Source organism: Silurus aristotelis, assembly GCF_946808225.1.
Source record: "Silurus aristotelis genome assembly, chromosome: 11".
In the NCBI taxonomy this organism is placed as follows: Eukaryota; Metazoa; Chordata; class Actinopteri; order Siluriformes; family Siluridae; genus Silurus; species Silurus aristotelis.
This window is the reverse complement of record NC_139584.1, coordinates 11432796-11450956: the sequence shown is the minus strand read 5'-3', so window position 1 is coordinate 11450956 and position 18161 is coordinate 11432796. Positions and strand designations below refer to the sequence as shown.

The 18161-nt window shown below is 40.2% G+C and overlaps 1 protein-coding gene across 1 annotated transcript in view; it reads left to right on the top strand.

The window, feature by feature from the left end:
- agbl4 (AGBL carboxypeptidase 4) overlaps positions 1-18161 on the top strand; it is a 320509-nt gene that overhangs the window by 114148 nt on the left and 188200 nt on the right. Inside the window, exon 4 of the mRNA XM_083555525.1 lies at positions 9966-10060. Within this exon, the coding sequence (XP_083411651.1) occupies positions 9966-10060 (95 nt within the window). The remainder of the gene's footprint in view (positions 1-9965; positions 10061-18161) is intronic.

Sequence of the window (18161 nt, the reverse complement as noted above, 5' to 3'; positions counted from 1 at the left end):
ACAGGAACAAATGTTTTTCATGGATGTTCCACTACATTAAATTGAACTATAACCATTAAAATATATGTGAAGTTTATGAATAAATATTTTGTATAAACTATACAATTGTACGGTTATATAAAAATAATCAGCTTCACATCTGGGCCATATCTCGTCACCTTGTGTCGTGGGATATTCCTCACAAAACAGCTTCATAATCAAGTGGGTTACATGGTTAAGGCAGGAAATTAGAGTAGTGACTGTTGGATAGTTCCTTTGCCTCCCTCTTTCTCCTTTACCACTTATCCCAGGTTTTATATCATCTCCCTCAAAAGCCAACATTCCCAAAAATAACAGCAGATTGGGCAAAGCCTATGCCATGTACACACACACACACACACACACACACACACACACACACACACACACACACACACACAAACACACACACACAAATGCCCACACACAAATGCTGTAGCTGGCAGAAAGGGAATAAGATACCAAACATAGAGGGAAGAGGAAAGAGGACAGCCTGCTAAGTGCCAGTTAATTAATATGGTTCATCCAGCAGATTGATATTCTAGAGCAGTAAGCAGCGTCAGCATTTCTCCTGCAAGGTTTCACTGAAGGGTTACTGGGTTACTGAATCGCCAAGAACCCTCCTAATTACAAACAATGACCTATGACATCACATCCTGCCTACGCCGCACTGTCAGGCCTGTAAAGTCTACTGTGGACACTCTGGATTCAGACTAGGTATTTTTTTCCCTTCTGTTTCTGTTTTTCCCATGTGTTCACCTGTTTGTCTTTTAGGGTCATGGAAGCATGTGTTTATGCAGAGAGCGATAGAGATTGGGAGAGAAAGAGAGGAAGAAATGGGTTTGAGTAACAGTGGTGTATCATTATTAACCTCCCCCACATTCTCCTTCCCTTCCTGCATCACTCCACCCACCTGCGCTCGTGCAAAGCAATAACGTCTGCCCACTTCAATTTTCTCATTTCAACTGGTGTTGATGGGCCAACAGAGGCAGGACAGAAGGCCAGATCTATCATCTTCTGCTTCACAATAGACAAGGTGAAAAGCGGTAGTGCCTGGGATCACAGGAAATCCCTGCAATCGCACACAAAACTACAGACATACTTTAAGCACAGCATATATTCGTTTCGTAATTAATTTCCATTTCTCCTTGAAATCTGCATATTTCAGTGCACTGTAAGAGGATGTGAGATCACCTGGCAGTTGTAGCAGTTTGAACTGTCTTAGAGAGGCATATTTATAGCCCTGTCCTGCTTTGACTTGCCCACATCCTACACACAAACACACTCACTGCTGCATTATTTATCTCTCTGTGACTCATTCTCAGGCCTGTGGCGAGATTTGGCGTCTTGACAGCTTATAGCTTGGGGGCTGTATTGTAATTATCACAGATTGGTGGGAAGCAGAGTAACATATTGATTCTTGCATTTTCATCTTAAAGTACATTTGTGTTGAGTTTTATATATATATATATATATATATATATATATATATATATATATATAAAAATTTATATATTCCAGATTGACCTAATATCCTCTGCTTGATGCTCGGCCCAGTGGATGCTGGGATTTGAAGTTTTGGAAGTTTGCTTCAGAGATCAAAGATGAGGTTCAGAGGGCAGGAGGGAGCTGGAACGGTGTCAGAACCAAGCTAGCAAGTGATCACAATGTGTCACCCAGAGGTCAAAAGAGGATTTTTTGGCTGTGTTTGGAGACTTCAAACTGCCAGACTTTTTTTCCCTCCCTCTCTCGCTCTCCCACTCTCTCTCTCTCTCTCTCTCTCTCTCTCTCTCTCTCTCTCTCTCTCTCTCTCTCTCGCTCTCACGCTCTCACGCTCTCTTTCTCCTTCCTATATACCAGTCTGACAGGGAAAGGGCTCATAAGAGAGAGCAGTTTAAAAATAACCCTGGAAAGCATTTAGGCAGAGCATCTCAGCACCTCGGTGTGTACAAAACGAAACAGAAAAAAGATCGAGAGTGCATTTTGTCCCAGTGATGGTGTTCATCTCTCGTTCAAGTCTAAATTTGCTCTGCAGCCTGGTTGGTAATCGTGATTATTATTTCCCAGCTGACTTTAGACTAGTAACACCCAGTAAATGAATAAATACACAAAATAAAATCTCAAAGAATTTTAGTTTTCTCTAGCAGAGTCCATTAGGATTTAATAGCTCTGCATTATGAAGGAAAAGCTCAAATGTGTCTGATTAAGCCCGGTTAAATGTGAGCAACAGGCAGTTCAGGAGCACAAAAGCTGTTAATTTTTCCCCCCTGCTTTTTTCAGATCAACAGCAAATCAAACAAAAGTCATATTTTGTTTTGCAATTTTATTAACTTTAACATGCCTTTGAACTGAATACATCAGTTGAGGGCACTTTAGGGAATCTGGGGGTCCAGGCTTCTGTCATCACTTATATTTCTGTAGCAATTTCACAGTGACATAGGAAGGGTGCAATAAGCATTTTGTGCTGTTATTTATGTGTTTGTGTTTCGTATATCTCTGATCTCATCCCCTTCTTCTTGATTCCTTGCTCTCGAAGCACAGTTTAAATCTATCAGAGAGTGTATTTAAGGAATGTGCCCTGTAAGATAGCCCCAATTAGAAAGGGGTAGAGCAATAACGCAACAGCTTAATTGCATTAACATAATGCCTTCTAACGATCATTACGCTCACCAAAATAGTCATGATAATAAAGCAATTACTATTTTGAGAGCACAATTACCCACAGTGGCACCTTTTCTGGTGTTATAATTACAACGTTTAGATGCGCAGACGCCGGGTTGCAGCATGCCGGGGGAATGGAGCGCCAGGAGAGATAGCAGGCTCGTCATAGAAGCACACAATTTATAACCACATCCGAAGCATGTCTCTGGCTGTTCGGCAGAACCACGGAAGGAACAGGCGCAGTTGATTGGGTGCATAGATATACGATGTTCTCCAAGTCCTTCGCTGGTGGACAAAAAAAAAAAAAAAAAAGAAAAAGCTTAAGATAATAGAAGAGGGAAGAAGGCAGCATGGAAAATAGATGGAGAGATAGCAGAGAGAGAAAAAGGCAGCGAGCGGGCACGAGGAATATAAAGAGAGATTGGTTTTCATGCCTGGTAGTCGGTGGCTGTGTAAATCTCAGAGGAGCGGAGTGGGAGACAGCAGAAGGTTGATAGTCATCCATCACTTCTGACAATTCCACCTCTTCCCTGCAGCCTGACAGGAGACCCTGGGTGAGAGATGGGGGTTGGGGGGGAGATACATAATGTGTAAGAGAGATCAAACAGAGTGACGGAGAAACAGAAAGTAAGAGAGACGAGGCGGCTGAGCAAATGAACTCTTCTGGTTTTGTGAGTAAGAGGAATAGAGATGGGTTTTTCCGTTATTAATTTTTCTCTCTTGCCGCACTAATAGAGAGAGAGCATCACACTTCAACATCCAAGACTGGTATACAGCTCTGAGTGTATGCTTAATGTGGCTGGAGCTGTGAGAAGTGAGTCCATTGAAATTGTAGAAGTGCAAAGAATAGAGGCGGATAAATATCAGACCAATAAAGTAGTATCATTATCATTAGAGCAAGAAGTATAAAGATGAAGAATTTGAATTCATGCTCACACGCAAAGTTTTTAAAGACCAGTTTTATTAGAATGGCTGCGCACAGTGTTCTGTAGGTTAATGGACCGCTTTTGTGACTCTGCAGACATCATTGTCTCACCGAGTATGACCTCTCGCATCGTGCCTGCTGCATTTTGTCGGCCTGTCACTCAGTGGATGGGCAAAGGCCTAATTAAACTGGTGCAAGTTGTGCCTTGCTCCTGCACAATGCCGCAATAGATTGCCTTTCAGCAAACAAGCCGAAAGCACTCACTTCCTGGATCTTCGGCGGGAATAAAAGATTCCTGTACAAAAGGCTAGCGGATGCCTCCGCAAACAAAAGGTCCCTGGTTTTTCTGTCTTAAAAAGACTGTCACAACCTGCCGCTATCTGATCTCCCTCACGCAGCCTTTTGAATAAGAGGAAATTAAATTCTGACATTTAAACAGTGCTCAGCAGGGCGCCTGCTGATCAGTAGTCAGTAACGTAACTGTCTAAAACGTAACTGTTTCTGAATGTGTAACATGGGACTAATTGTTTTTTTGGTTTTTTTGAGGCCGGTTTGTTTTGAGGACAGGTAATCGTTGTGAGTGTGTATTAATGTGCATATGCGTGTGTTTGTGTGTGTGTGTGTGTGTGTGTGTGTGTGTGTGTGTGTGGGTCGGTGGGTGGGTGGCTAACTAGAGGTCTTAACCTTCGTCATTGTCTCAAAGCAACATCTGACATTGGCAGCCTATACATAGCTGTGCCAGATTTAAAATCAGAGAGGGAGAGACAGACAGAGAGAAAGAGAGAGAAAGAGTGTGATAAGCCATGGCATCATGCCTACTTTCTGGCTCGTCACTTTCACCAGTATGCATGTGTCAGGCCCAGTTTACCCAGAGGTCACACATCACACTGCCATCTGGGCGCTTTATAACACACATTGTAAAATATACATTCTCTTCCAAAAGTATTGGGACTGCAAGGCCAATGCGTTTGTTTTTGCTACACACTATAGGCATTTGGATGGAGATCAAAACTGAAGCAATCGAGAGTTTCAGCTGTCATTTCTTGATATTACATGTTGATGTCTTAGAACACAGCATTAGTTTGAACTTGCTTATAACTCAAGTGTTTGAAAGACTGGAGCATTAGAACATCTGAACAGATGTGTTCTTGTTGTTAAGGTGTGTCCTAATAGAACAGGTACATCCTGCTTGAGCTACATTTGTTGTTAAAACAGGTAAACCGACATGAGGACCAGAGAGCTGTTTGTTGAAGAACAGCAAGCCATTTTGTAGTTAAGAAATCATGGGAGATCAGTCAGTACCATTACACAAACATTGTGCATAGCCACTACAACAATGTGGAATGGCCGGAAAAAAGAAAGAAACCACTGCTGTACTAACAACCAGATATTGATCAGGTTGGCCAAAGAAAACAACAGAAGTTAATAACAGAAACATTGCGAAAGTTGGGAAGACAAAACCCCAAAACAACATCCAATGGCATCACTAACAGCCACGACAGGGCATGGGTGAAGAGCTCACCATCCAAAATTAGAAAATTTTAATAGCAGAAATATAGAGTTCATACCCTGAGATGTAAACCAATCATCATCAATAACAATCAGAAGGCCACCAATAATGTTATAAACCAAGATTAACCTCTACTGAAATGATAGAACATCCAACATGTGAAGATCTTTCCTCTGATCTAAAACACATCACACCATTTCATCTGTCAAGCTCAATGTAGACAGTGTCTTGCCATGGGTTTGCATAACTGCTTCATTGTAACTCAAGATGGTAGCAGAATAGCAAAATCAAGATTAGCATGTATTTTACCTGCTGAGGAGGAGACTGAAGGGAGAATCCGTGCAAAACAAACTAAAGCTGAAAAAGGCTGGAAAAACGAGTCAAAAAAGAAGAATAAAATATAGCAGTTTGTTGATATCAAAGAGGCCATGTTCTAAGTTGTTCAACAAATTCAAATCAAGAATTGAAAGTAGAAATTATGATCCATCATGTCATATTCATCATTTGATCTCAAAATAAAATAGATTCTGGGTATGGCTAAAACAATAGAACTGGCTTTTTATGGTCGTTCCAATAATTATGGAGGTCAGTATATGTTATTTGGGTATTATCACATTTCACCCTGCACTCAGCCTCCCTTATACAAATTCACTACAGTGTTACCAGTTTATTTTGTGATATTATAGCTATTAAAATAAACTACATTGTTGTAACATGTTACTGTCGTACGTAGTATTAATCATAGTGTCTATTAAAGTTTAATGGTTACATAAGTAATAAACACGATAGTAACCATATTTATTACATATAGGTAGCATTTTCGTCTTTACATGAGATTTTAAAGGATTCGGCCACAAGAGAATTAGCGAGGTCAGCCAGTGATGACAGCTGAGGAGGCCTGGTGCAAAGTCAGCATTCCAGCTCATCTCAAAAAGGTGTTTAGTGAGGTTGAGGTTAGGCCTTGAGATCTTCCACTTCAACCATCTAACACTATGTCTTCTTACCACAATATATCATGCTGAAATGTATGTTTTGGGAAATACACTTAAGGCCAATAATACATAAACATTACAATAATCAAATCTTAATTATTAAGTTTTATTGTATTTATTATAATATGTCTACTTAATAGAAGACCACATTCAATCAACAATAACTTTTGCAGTCGTATTATTTCAGTTATTAATAGAATTTCATACATTCGTTTATATTTTGTCCACAGATACTTCATATAGATGCTAGACTTTTTCATGTGCATATAAACTCAAACATATATTACGCCTAGGATATACCCATTGTCCTCTCTTTAACTGTGGAGGTCAGAGTATATTATTTATGCCCCTTTCCCTTTAGAGGAGTCTGTTAAATATTTTAGGCAGTGTTTTTTTTTTCCAGAGCGCAGGTCCCACTGCAGATCGATCAGTATCAAAAGACACCATTTGCCCCCAAACACTGTTTGACATCTAGCTATTTCTGTTCTGGAGTCCTGCCTCAGTCATTTCAGTCCAGGATCCGCCTCCTTGCTCTCTCTCTCTCTCTCTCTCTCTCTCTCTCTCTCTCTCTCTCTCTCTCTTACACACAGACACATGCTGTATGTAGCATGTTTAGGTCTTTCTTCAATACATGTGTGCCTGATTATGACCTGGCGCAAAACAGTCTGGATATAGGGGGAGATAGCGCAACCGATTTGGAAGAATTGTGCTTACAGTCAAACCTCTACCATACATGTACATTAAATGTGTGTATTTGTGAGCATGCTTGTTTGACATCCATATTAGGAGCACTATCTAGCTTTGCTGTCTTGCAGTAAAATTTGGGCAAAAATATGTCAAATTCAAATATTAAGTGCAAAGCGATCTGCAATTTATCGGCAATAATTTGCAGCCATAATTTTAGACATGATTGTTAATTCTTTGAAAACTTTACCTGTCAACACAATATTGATTACATTGCGTCCACTGTGTATAGTGATAATGGAACAAATGTATAAATGTATTGGGACGAAACAGATTTCCCAGCCGTATGTAGTTCTTCCCCAGACTGTTGCCACAAACTTGGAGGCACACAATCGTAAGGGATGTCTGTGGAGCATTACACGTTCCTTTCAATCGAACTAGGAGAGGCAATCCTGTTATAGCATGACAATGCCTCTGTGCACAAAGTGAACTCTATGTAGAAATAGTGCACATGGGTTGGAGGGAAAGATCTTGAGTGGCCTGCTATAGAGCTCAGACCTTAACCCTACTGAACACCCCAGGCCTCCTTCCCTCACCTTCATCAGTACCTGCCTTTACAACCACCCTTGTGCCTGAATGATCACAAACCTACACAAGCACACTCCAACATCTAGTGGAACATCTTCTCAGAAGAGAAGAATCGAGGTTATTAAAAAGAGCAAAAGGGGACTATATAATAGCACATAGGATTCTAACGCAAACCACTGATGTTTTGCACAAATTCCTAAAGTATGGCAACAGTGTTGATTAGAAAAGATATACAAGCTTCGACTAGACAGGAAATTGTTTTCCTTTCATTGAACACAATTAACTTGAAGCATTCTCTGAGTCTCAAACTCCCCACCTAGTCATTTTTTTTTTTTGGTCTTACTCAATTTTTCTACTTCACAAATCTGCATTTCTCAGTCCACACACACCTCCATAAGTTAATACAAATTGTGTTTCAGACTCGCATGCTAATTTGCGGTGAGTTATGACTTCTCACTGCAAGCAATTGAGCGTTTTTGGTATGCGCAGAGGCCCCAGGTGTGGTTTCCCTACCACGCTGACTCTCATGACGAGAGTGGAAGCTTTGACAAGCCTGATGGAAATGACATCTCAGACAGGCTGGATGGTAATGCGCTCCTCCTGCTCATGCCGTAATTAAATTTACAGGACGAGCGGCTCCTTAGATGATCCTCATTCAGCTCTGGAAAACCAGGCCCAAATCACTCAGTGGTTTAACTAGAGCAAGGGGTCCACTAGTGATAGTGTGTGTGTGTGTGTGTGTGTGTGTGTGTGTATGTTGTGTGCGAGTGGAATAAACTCTGCATCTCACATACACGCACACGCACAGCACAAAGCTCTTAATGAGGCGCAGATGAAATTAGCTCGCCACAAACCAACCCTTGTGCTTACCTCATACTAACGCACCTATTAGTGCCAATGAAGGCACTTCTGGAAAATTATGACAGACAACGGAAGAGTATTGTTCCTGACAGCTCCAGCGTAGCCAAGCCTTGTTACTGGTATAAAAAAGAAAAATCACGTCGAGGAAGCGCCGATTGTAAATCAGCTTTGACATTAGGAATGGATTAGGAGTCACCTTTAAAATCAAGCATGCACCTCCGGAAGCCCGCTGTCTTTCTATTGATAATGAAACGTTTTAAATGATTTGTCATCTTTCATGCATGAGAGTGTGTATTTCATTCAAGGAGTCGAAAAGTGACACCATATTAGCCCTGACCTTATAATCCAACGATGTTGTTGATTTCAAAAGAATGTCAATGTTTTATGGGGTTTTTTTTTTTTTGTTTTTGGACACACAGTCTCATACCATCAACTCATATTACTTGACCGCAAACTGACTGGCCCACATTTACCCCAGGGGTATGGTTTAGCAATGCGGCCCAATCCTCTGCTGTCCTGTAGAGAGAGGGGGAAAAAAACAAGATAAAAAAAAAAAAGAAGAAGAAAGAGCAAAGTGATGCAGAGTTGGGGGATGAGGATGTGTTTGCCTGTGGAAGAAACCAGTAAAAGTAGGCTTGCGACAGATGTGCAGGGCAGTAAAAGTGTAATTGAAATGCCAGCAGCAATGGTCTTATCTAGCTGCTACAGGAGCCTGCCTCGCCTGTGAACATCAGTTAAATGTCATTTTAGCCTAGCCCGATTCAGCCCAACCACAATCCCTTGCTTCTGTGACTACAGTCGTAGATGGGGAGGGGAATGTATGGAGGAACAGAGAGAAAGAGTGAGAGAATCTGACAGGAATAGGGGCTGTAATAGGATTTCATCTGCACACCGTTAACTTCCACCACCTGGTCTTAGTTATTAATTTAACATGGTCCATCAAGAAGAGTCATTTTCAGCTGCATTATAGACTTGCTTACATTATTACATTACTTATTTATATATTTCGGCCTCTGCCTTCTTTTCTGCCTGATCCTAATTTACAGCGGTGGGATAAAGAAAACTGCAGAAATGGTTGCTTGTGTAGGTATGTGAAAATGGCATATTGCATTATAGTGAGTATAAAACTCAGCTTCCTCCATGATGTGTAGATTTTTTTTTCTGCTCTTATTTACTGTTCCTGTCACCTAAAGCAGAAAGTCTGTATATAAACGGACAGATCTGTTCTGCAGTGCTCGACTGGGACGTTGTTGCCGTCTTTGCTTTGCTGCATAACTTTAGCAAATCCCTATCTTGGGCTCATACACGCCATAAACACTCTTTCTTTCTAACAATATGCAGTAAAAGCATATACATACATAAACTTCTGAGGAAGGATTTGCAGTTTATGTGTTTTTGCTCCATTATACACATACACAGCCGTATATAATACACATTTCCACCTCTTTCTTATTAAATTCACAACGGTTGTTTTAACCCATTGCTTGCATACTGCTCACTTTGCATTCGCATTGTTCAGCTTCAAATCACACCACATAATAATAATGTGATAACAGCGTAGTTGGATTTAATCGAAATGCCTCGTATGTCTCATATGTGTTCATTAAAAATCTATTTTCACATCAGATTTCTAATCAAACGTGTTTCCATTTTGTCATTTCAAGTTAATTGCAGATTCATTTACTAAGGACCTGTTATTTTTTTTTTTCCTTTTCTTTTATTTCAGAGGGTAATCTTCAACATTGTGAACTTCAGTAAGACCAAGAGCTTGTACCGAGATGGGATGGCTCCGGTGGTGAAGTCTACCAGTCGACCTAAATGGTACGTTTTAAACAATGTCAAACATTCAAGAACTTTTACATGCGTTATTCTAAATAGTGTAAGGATAATGAAGAAGGCTTAATAATAAATTATGAATTTTTTGAATATTACCAAACTGATAGATTTTGATAAAAAGGCTAACATTCACGAAAAATGTAATGAAATTATTTAGATTTGCATTCAAACCTGCATCATATTTTCGGTACAAGGCAGTTTTTAAGGAAGTCAGACTGTTTCAAGCATTTTTTATAGAACAGATTGGCTTTTCTTTGCTCTTATAACTGCAGGTGAATCAGCAAGCCTTTTTTATTTAACCTTAGGACAATTACTTCAATTAAAAACTCATAAACTTAAAAAAAAATCCTCAGTACTATATATAGACTCTTATAAACTCTTTTGGATTCCTTCACCTTAATTTCACAGCTGCATTAATGCCACTTGTAGACCTTTTTTCCCTTCAACTATACAATACAAATTCTGATTTTCTGATGTTCTGGAGGAGCTTTTTTTTTTTCTTTTTTTTTTTGCCGTGGTGGATGTTTTGTCTCCATGGCAATGGTGACTGGGTAGCGGAAGAGACAGAGAGGTGCTTGATGATTGGAGAGATTGAAGTGATACTGAGCTTTGTTCTAAATATGGACAAACCTCTAACATGGCAACCATTTACCAGTCATTACCTACAGCACACACAGACACTATTTTCCCCTCTCCCCCTCATCCTGTGTGAGTGCAGCTAAGACTGTCTGCTTTCTGTGGTTCATGTTTTGTGTTGTATTGTGTGTGTGTGTGTCGAGGGTTGGATTCCATACGCTGTGTGAGTATTTATGTGCTAATAAGGGCTGCTATCACAAACTCCACCACAAATTGTGTGCACAACATAGTTTCAGACTTGCCAGAAACTCTCTATATATAATCTTTAATAATAGTGGATAATAAGATATATTTTCTCTGTGTATATTTCATATATGGTTTGAGCCCTTTGTCTAAATTACACGTTTTCCCTCACTGGCTTGGCATGCTGAGATAATTGCTTTCCTGGTCATGACCCGTAGCTTGTGCACTTCCTGATAACTTTGAACGAAAGTTTGAGGTACGCACACACTCACAAACACACAAAAAAGAGAGAGAGAAAGAGAGAGAGAGAGAGAGAGAGAGAGAGAGAGAGAGAGAGAGAGAGAGAGAGAGAGAGACATTCCTGTCCGATCAGACTGATATTTTACCATTCAGATGCGATGCTGGGATGCCAGGATGTATTTGCATGGACCATGGCATTTGGGCAAGTGAAGCCTGTCAGGGGTAATAGGTGGGAACTGATGGATTCTCAAGAGTGTGCACGTGAGGACGACCTACTGATGGATGGAGAGTTGTGTGTGTGTGGGTGTGTGTGTGTGTGTGTGTGTGTGTGTGTGTGTGTGTGTGTGTGTGTGTGTGTGTGTGTGTGTGTGTGTATATACCAGTCTGGTGGACATAGAGGAATGCGTAACTTGTGGCATGCAAAACAAGGGTTACGTGACAGAACGCGCTCACTCAACAGTAGCCTTGACATCTGTCAGGAGTGGATGAAGGGCACTCTGACACACAGCAGGCGTCTGCTACAGCAGCCTGTCTGCCTCCACCCAGCCCCAGCCTCGGCCTAACGGCACATGACAATTAGGCAGGAGAAACAAAAAACAATAGACATTTCACAGGCAAGCACAGTTCCTTCAGGTGTGCAGGAAATGTCTCAGCTCAGACTGACGCAATCAGATAAAGAATATTGATTGAAGAAAAAACACTAATAGTTTTATGTGATAATTATTATGCTGATTTTTTTGTCTGTGAATGGTTAGATGTTATAGATATAAAAACATTTTGGATTCCTTTGCATATATATCTCTAACTGTAGCAAAATAATACTCTATATACTAGGGGTGTAACGGTACAAGTGTTCGGTACACAGCGCTTTCAGTTTGGATGCAATCCTTTGTTATGTGCGGAACATAGTTAACACCTGAGTTCCTTCAGTAATGTATTAAGTGGAGGACAACAAGTTTTTTATTCTCTGCCTCAAACTTTGAGCACATTTTTTATATTAATATTAAATATGAATACATACACAACTATGCCAGGGGCATAGAGTTAGAGCAGTGTCACAGTGACTACACATAGCTCCAGTGGGAGAGTGGTAGCTCTTGTGGTTAAGGCGCCAGGTTACTGATCGGAAGGTCGGGGGTTCAAGCCCTGCTATCATTAAGCTGCCACGCTTGGGCCCTTTAGCAAGGCCCTTAACCCTCCGTGCTCCAGGGGCTGACCTTGCGTTCTGAGCAAGCTGGAATATGCAAAGAACAAAATTTCACTGTGCTGTAATGTATGCGTGACAAATAAAGGCTATTCTATTCACTTCGTACCGGAAATACCATTTGTAGTGCATTGTTTCGAGCAGGGAAAACGGCAAGCAATTTTGTTTTGCATTTCTTCCCCTAACCGTACCGAAATTGTTCTGAACTTGACACTTGAACCGTTCCATTCCGTTCCACCCCCTCTAAATATTATTTATTGAAGCATCAAGCATTTTATTTCCAAACTGTCCAAATAAAGAACATATTAAGTCTAAGTTAACATTATTTACAGGTAACTCATTTTTATCATGTTTGGATTAATCCCATTCATGTAAAATAGTCATGTTAACTCTAAAACCCCTGAAATTTAAATACCTTTTTTTGATAGTAGAAGGTTGTGAATTTTTTAGGAACTGTTTCAAAGTAAAAAAAAAAAATGCCCGCTTGATTGTGCTTCAAAAAAACCATATAACAACCCTGAGACGTCTTTTTGTGGCATGCGGCTTTCAAACTAGTCCACCTTTATATGCAACTGCTGCCGTGATAAATCAAACAGCTGATTAGCTCCTACTAATCACAGCTGGAACTTTCAATTGCTGTAACACGCCAAGACTCCAGTTCTTCAGCAGGTAAAACAAAGAACATAGGTATTTCATAGAGAGGCTTACACATAGCAACACAAGAGCTTATTCCTTTTTTTTTTTTTTTTTTTACAGCTAAGAAAAGGCCTTGCACATTTAATCCTGATCACACATATACACACACATATACACACACAGACTTGCAGCTGATAATTGCTGAAAGTGAGAAGAACTCTTATGTCACTGGAAAACACAAGTATGTAAAACACAAGCGAACTGGGGGTCAGAGTGAGTATTCCAAGGCGTGAAAGAGTTAATGTGGTCACGCTCTTCTGTAATAAAGCCGATAATCAGTGCAGATGAAGACCCTCTTTCTGTCACAATATCTCTAAGAGTCCACGAACTGCAAGTGGAAATATTGAGGAGAATTTCAGCCTTAATTTAGGTTCGAACACCATAATTAACGGCTGAGTGCAGTTGTGGAAAATAAGGGCTTTAGTTTTTTTTTTCTCATTTCCCATGCTCATGCTAGCACACAGAGAATTTTCATATCTGCATACTGTGCTTCTATCATATTAGAGTGATTTCTTCTTCCCCAGGTACTCCTCAAATCCGAGATAAGATGCCGTTTAGTCATTGCTCACACTGTATTTTTATTTTTTTTTATTTGTATGGGTTGCAGCCAGCGTTTTTTTCTGTCTTTTTTTTTTTACATTCTCTTCTCCATCCAGCTTCCATCAGGACAACAAAACATGGCAGGTTCAAAAGTACTAATCTCTGTCTGTCAAGCCCAGATCTGGAATAAATATAGCAATACACAAGGAGGTTTAGATTTCTGGTTTAGCCCTGTATGCAGGACACCAGATAAACTGAAGACAGAGGTGGTTGTATAGACACTTTGAGGATAAAGGAAGAGAGAAAGACAGAGAGAGAGAGAGAAAGATTGCGTTTGCTATATTTATCTGTCAAAAAATCACCAATGGAAACCTTTAAAACCTTTATCACTATGTGCAGAAAGAGTTCATCCTTTCTGCTGGCTGAGTATATGTGTGTGTGTGTGTGTGCGCATGTGTGTGTGCGTGTGAGCTCAGATCAGTCCTGCAGGGTGGTAATTAGCGTTGATGGAGAAGGGTGTTTATGTCAGGTGTTAGGACACAGGTTATGACAGCTGACTGGAGCTCAAAGATGCATGTACCACGAAGCCTGGATTTTAACTCGCATTTTGTATTTTCCAGATCTGTTCCTCTGACACTCATCTGTCACTTTGTTTTTCCTCTACATCTTTTTTCTCTGACAGCCCCGCAAAGTATATAGTTTAAGAAACTCTCCTGTTTGTTAGGTAGAGGATGGTGAATAATTCTTTCTGGTGTTGGTGTTCTGAGGTCTTGCTCTGGCGTATCGAGCTCTTCACGATTTAAGTGGATGGAAGCAAAGACTTTACCGCTCTTGAGTGGGTGGATGGAGTGCGGTTCTCAAGTGCTCAGACAGGTTTTTAGCATTCAGTTCATACAGGGAGGGGAAGTAGGAGGAAAGAAAGATGCTTATGGAGGTGCTTATTTCAGTGTATAGCCTGTCTAAAACCACTTGACCACTTGATTTTTTTTTTTAAACTAATTGCCATCTCGTAACTTAAAGTCCCTGTGAAATGGCTCAAGAGCTGTGATTTGATTCCATATGTTGACATATTTCCTTTCGCAACAGGAAGTCTGAGTTACAGCAAGCAGTTGAATTGCTTAAATGATTGAATATAAAGTCATATGAGTCAATATAAAGTATATAGACAAAGATATTGGGGAACCTGACTTTTCCACCAACATGTGGTTCTTTCCCCAACTGTTACTACAAAATTGAAGACACAATTGTACAGGATGTCCTTGGATTAAAACATTAAATTTTCTCTTCACTTGAACTAGGAGACCCAAACTTGTTCAGCATGACAATGCACCCATGCACAAAGCAAACTCAACGAATATATGGTTACATCATTTGGAGTAGAAGGTCTTGAATGGCCTGCTATAGAGCTCTGACCTCATCTCTTTTAAAAACCTTTGGGAACACTGACTGCACCCCAGGCCTTCTCACCTCACCTACATCAGTATCTGACTTCATTAACACCCTTGTGGCTAAATGAGCACAAATGCCCACAAGCACAATCCAAATCGGGTGGAACAATTTCCCAGAAGAGTGGAGGTTATTATAATAGCAGATGGCTGCAAAATGTAGAATAGGACGTTTAAAAAGCACATACGACTCTTATAGCTGGGTGTACAAAAGTTTTGTTCATATAGTGCTAGATACGGTCAAATAGTTTAGCCAAGCAGCTAAGTATAATAAACGATAAGTGACTTGTTCAAAGGCAGACTCGCTACCTCAACTAACGAGCAATACAATTTCCTCTCTTTGCTTCAGTATTATTATTTGAACAAATAAAATATGACTTTCAAATGATTTATGACTACCACTTTGACCACATCCGTTTTTTGTGACATTTTGTGACATTGGCCCCATTGGAAAGTAATATTTTATTTGTTCAAACTTGCCTTCGAACATGTCACTCACAGTTTTATCACCATCTCCGAAAAGCACTGTTACCCCTCATAAAAGAGAAACTTTCGACAGCTATAATCAGAATTAGGGTATTGTAGTTTAGCAAGTAGTTCCTCTTTCAGTAGATTGCTCCCAACTATCAAGCTGTAGATTTCTCGAGAAAGAAATCTTCACGCTGTTGCCGTGTTCACATTCAAAACTGGAAGCAATCTCACACAGTGCTGTTTTGTTAACTTACTTGAGTTCTGATTATTTTGTTTCCTATTCCAAGGTGATGTCCTTTTAGACTCAGAGAAGGGACAGCATGTGGTCCCCCTGTGGGGCTTTATTTGTTAGCCTGCTAGAGCGAAGAATTGCTGAGCATCTTTCTCTTGTGGAGTAAATGAGAAAGGCAGTGTGTGTGTGTGTGTGTGTGTGTGTGTGTGTGTGTGTGTGTGTGTGTGTGTGTTTGGTGCCTCAGAGCTGCTGGCAACCTGGGCCCTATGAGGATGGCCTGCACTTTGGCACACAATTATGAACAGTGCAGAGAAAAAGCATCTCATACTGATGAAATAGGATGTTTTTAACTAAACTAGCAGTCAGGAACATTTGGACTTCCTGTGTTTTCAACAAAAGGTATGGCATTAATTTGATGCAATATAATACAAGAGGAATCTGCATTCACTAAGTGACTGTTTGGAATAATTCCTGCCTCCCTGAAAAACAGAAAAGTGCCTCTCAGAAGAAGGTACTGTCAAAATTAATAAGCGCTTTCCCCACCAGCTGTTCTGATTTGAAGATATTTATAGATTTAAACTTGCAGGGTCCAATTAACTGTGCCCCGTCCCACCTTATCAGGCTTAGACTGCTCTTGTACCTCTCCTCAACAAGGGAAACAAAGGAAAAGTCACAGGTAAATTAGACTCGAATCTCGGTAGCAAAAAATAGCTCGCAACGTAGTCGTAGCTGACCTTGACCAAGGATATTTTTATATGAGAAAACAAAACCAGAAGGAAATAATATACACACACCAGGAAAGAGTTGCTCCAGCAGGAACACTGCTCTGCTGGCTGGCAATTTTGCTTTTGTACCAAATCCTCCATGTAAACGCCTGATGCAAAAAATAGTGCAATTCTATTTGCACATGTCTCCGGCGCATCAGAGAAGGAGCTTCCGGTAATTGTCCTGTCAGTCATGAGAGCTCCTAGTGCTCTGGCTGACTGCTTAAGCTGTTGGTAGGAGAAATGTTTCTTATAGCACAATGTCACGCTCTGACTTTCTCAGTGCTCCATGAACCTATATATATATATATAGTGTCTTGCATAAGTACTGCACTTTTAAATATTTTGCCATGTTTCATGTTTTACCATTTTATTTACGGCACATATCTAACATTTGAAGGTGAAACTATGTATTGTGACCAAAAGGCTGATTCACCAAAAATAAAACTTAGAAAATAAGTATTCACCTTCCTGGGTCAATACTTGGTTGAGCCACCTTTGGCTGCAATTACAACTACAAGTCTACTGGGATATGGCTCTATCAGCTGCGCACATGAGAATCTTTAAAATTTGAAGATTTCACAGTAATCTTCAGGTCTTACAACAGATTCGATATGAGATTCGTGTCTGGGCTTTCACCTAACCATTCGGAAAACATTCAGGTTCGTGGTTTTACACAGCTCTAGGGTGCCATTGCCAATAAAGTTGAATCTCTGTCACACTGATGCACCAGTCTCAATTTTGTTGCAAACTGGGACTTTATTTCTTCTAGGATTGCCCTGCAGTTGGCTTCATCCATCTTCCCATTGGGCCTGTGAAGTTCCCTGCTGACTTAAAGCATCCCCACAGCACTATGCTGCCACCACCATGCTTCACTGTTCACAGTCATGTCAAGGTGCTCAGCAGTATAACGCATTGCGTTAAAGCCAAAATATTCGGGCCTTTTTGATCTCAAGAATGAGATGTTTTTCCTATTATGAAGCTTTTACTTGTTTGTTTTACAGTCACCACAATGTTATACGAACAGAAGTATAATCTAGGTTATATGCAAGATGGGCAACCGTTTATGTATCCGTAGTGACAAGTTCTTTGGGACACAGAGTTTACCATTAAGATTTATTTTTCCTCCTAGGATCTGTATCAGTTTACTGTCCTTGCAGTGTAAGTAAAGACCAAATGATAACTAAAAGCAGTAATAACTGGCTGTAAGAGTATAAAACTATAAAAAATGTTCTCTCTTTTTCATGAGAGATGCTTTATCTAGCATGGAGACTTTGGGATATCATGCTTAAGTGTTTTATTGGCGTTGGATTTTGTGCGCCTCTGTAGCGAATTGCAGAGCAAAATCCCGAGTATTGAATTAACTCTTGCGGGTTTTCCTGCTGCTAAACTGTAGGTGTTAATTCAACACAGGGGAATTTTGCTTTGCAGTCGGAGAAAGCAGAACTGGCACAGCAAGTACAATAGTGGTAATATCGTAATGGCTCACATTGCTCTTTGATTACTTGGGCTGAGACAAGGTTCGGTTCTAAATGGAAATGCATTTGTGTTTTAGTGCAGTGCATTAAACTGATTAATTTTGTTTTTCTGTTGCTGGCTACTTATGCGTTGTTGTTTTTTTAAATACACAAGTACGTGCAGTTCTGGAGTTAGACCACTTGTTTCAATTTGGTCG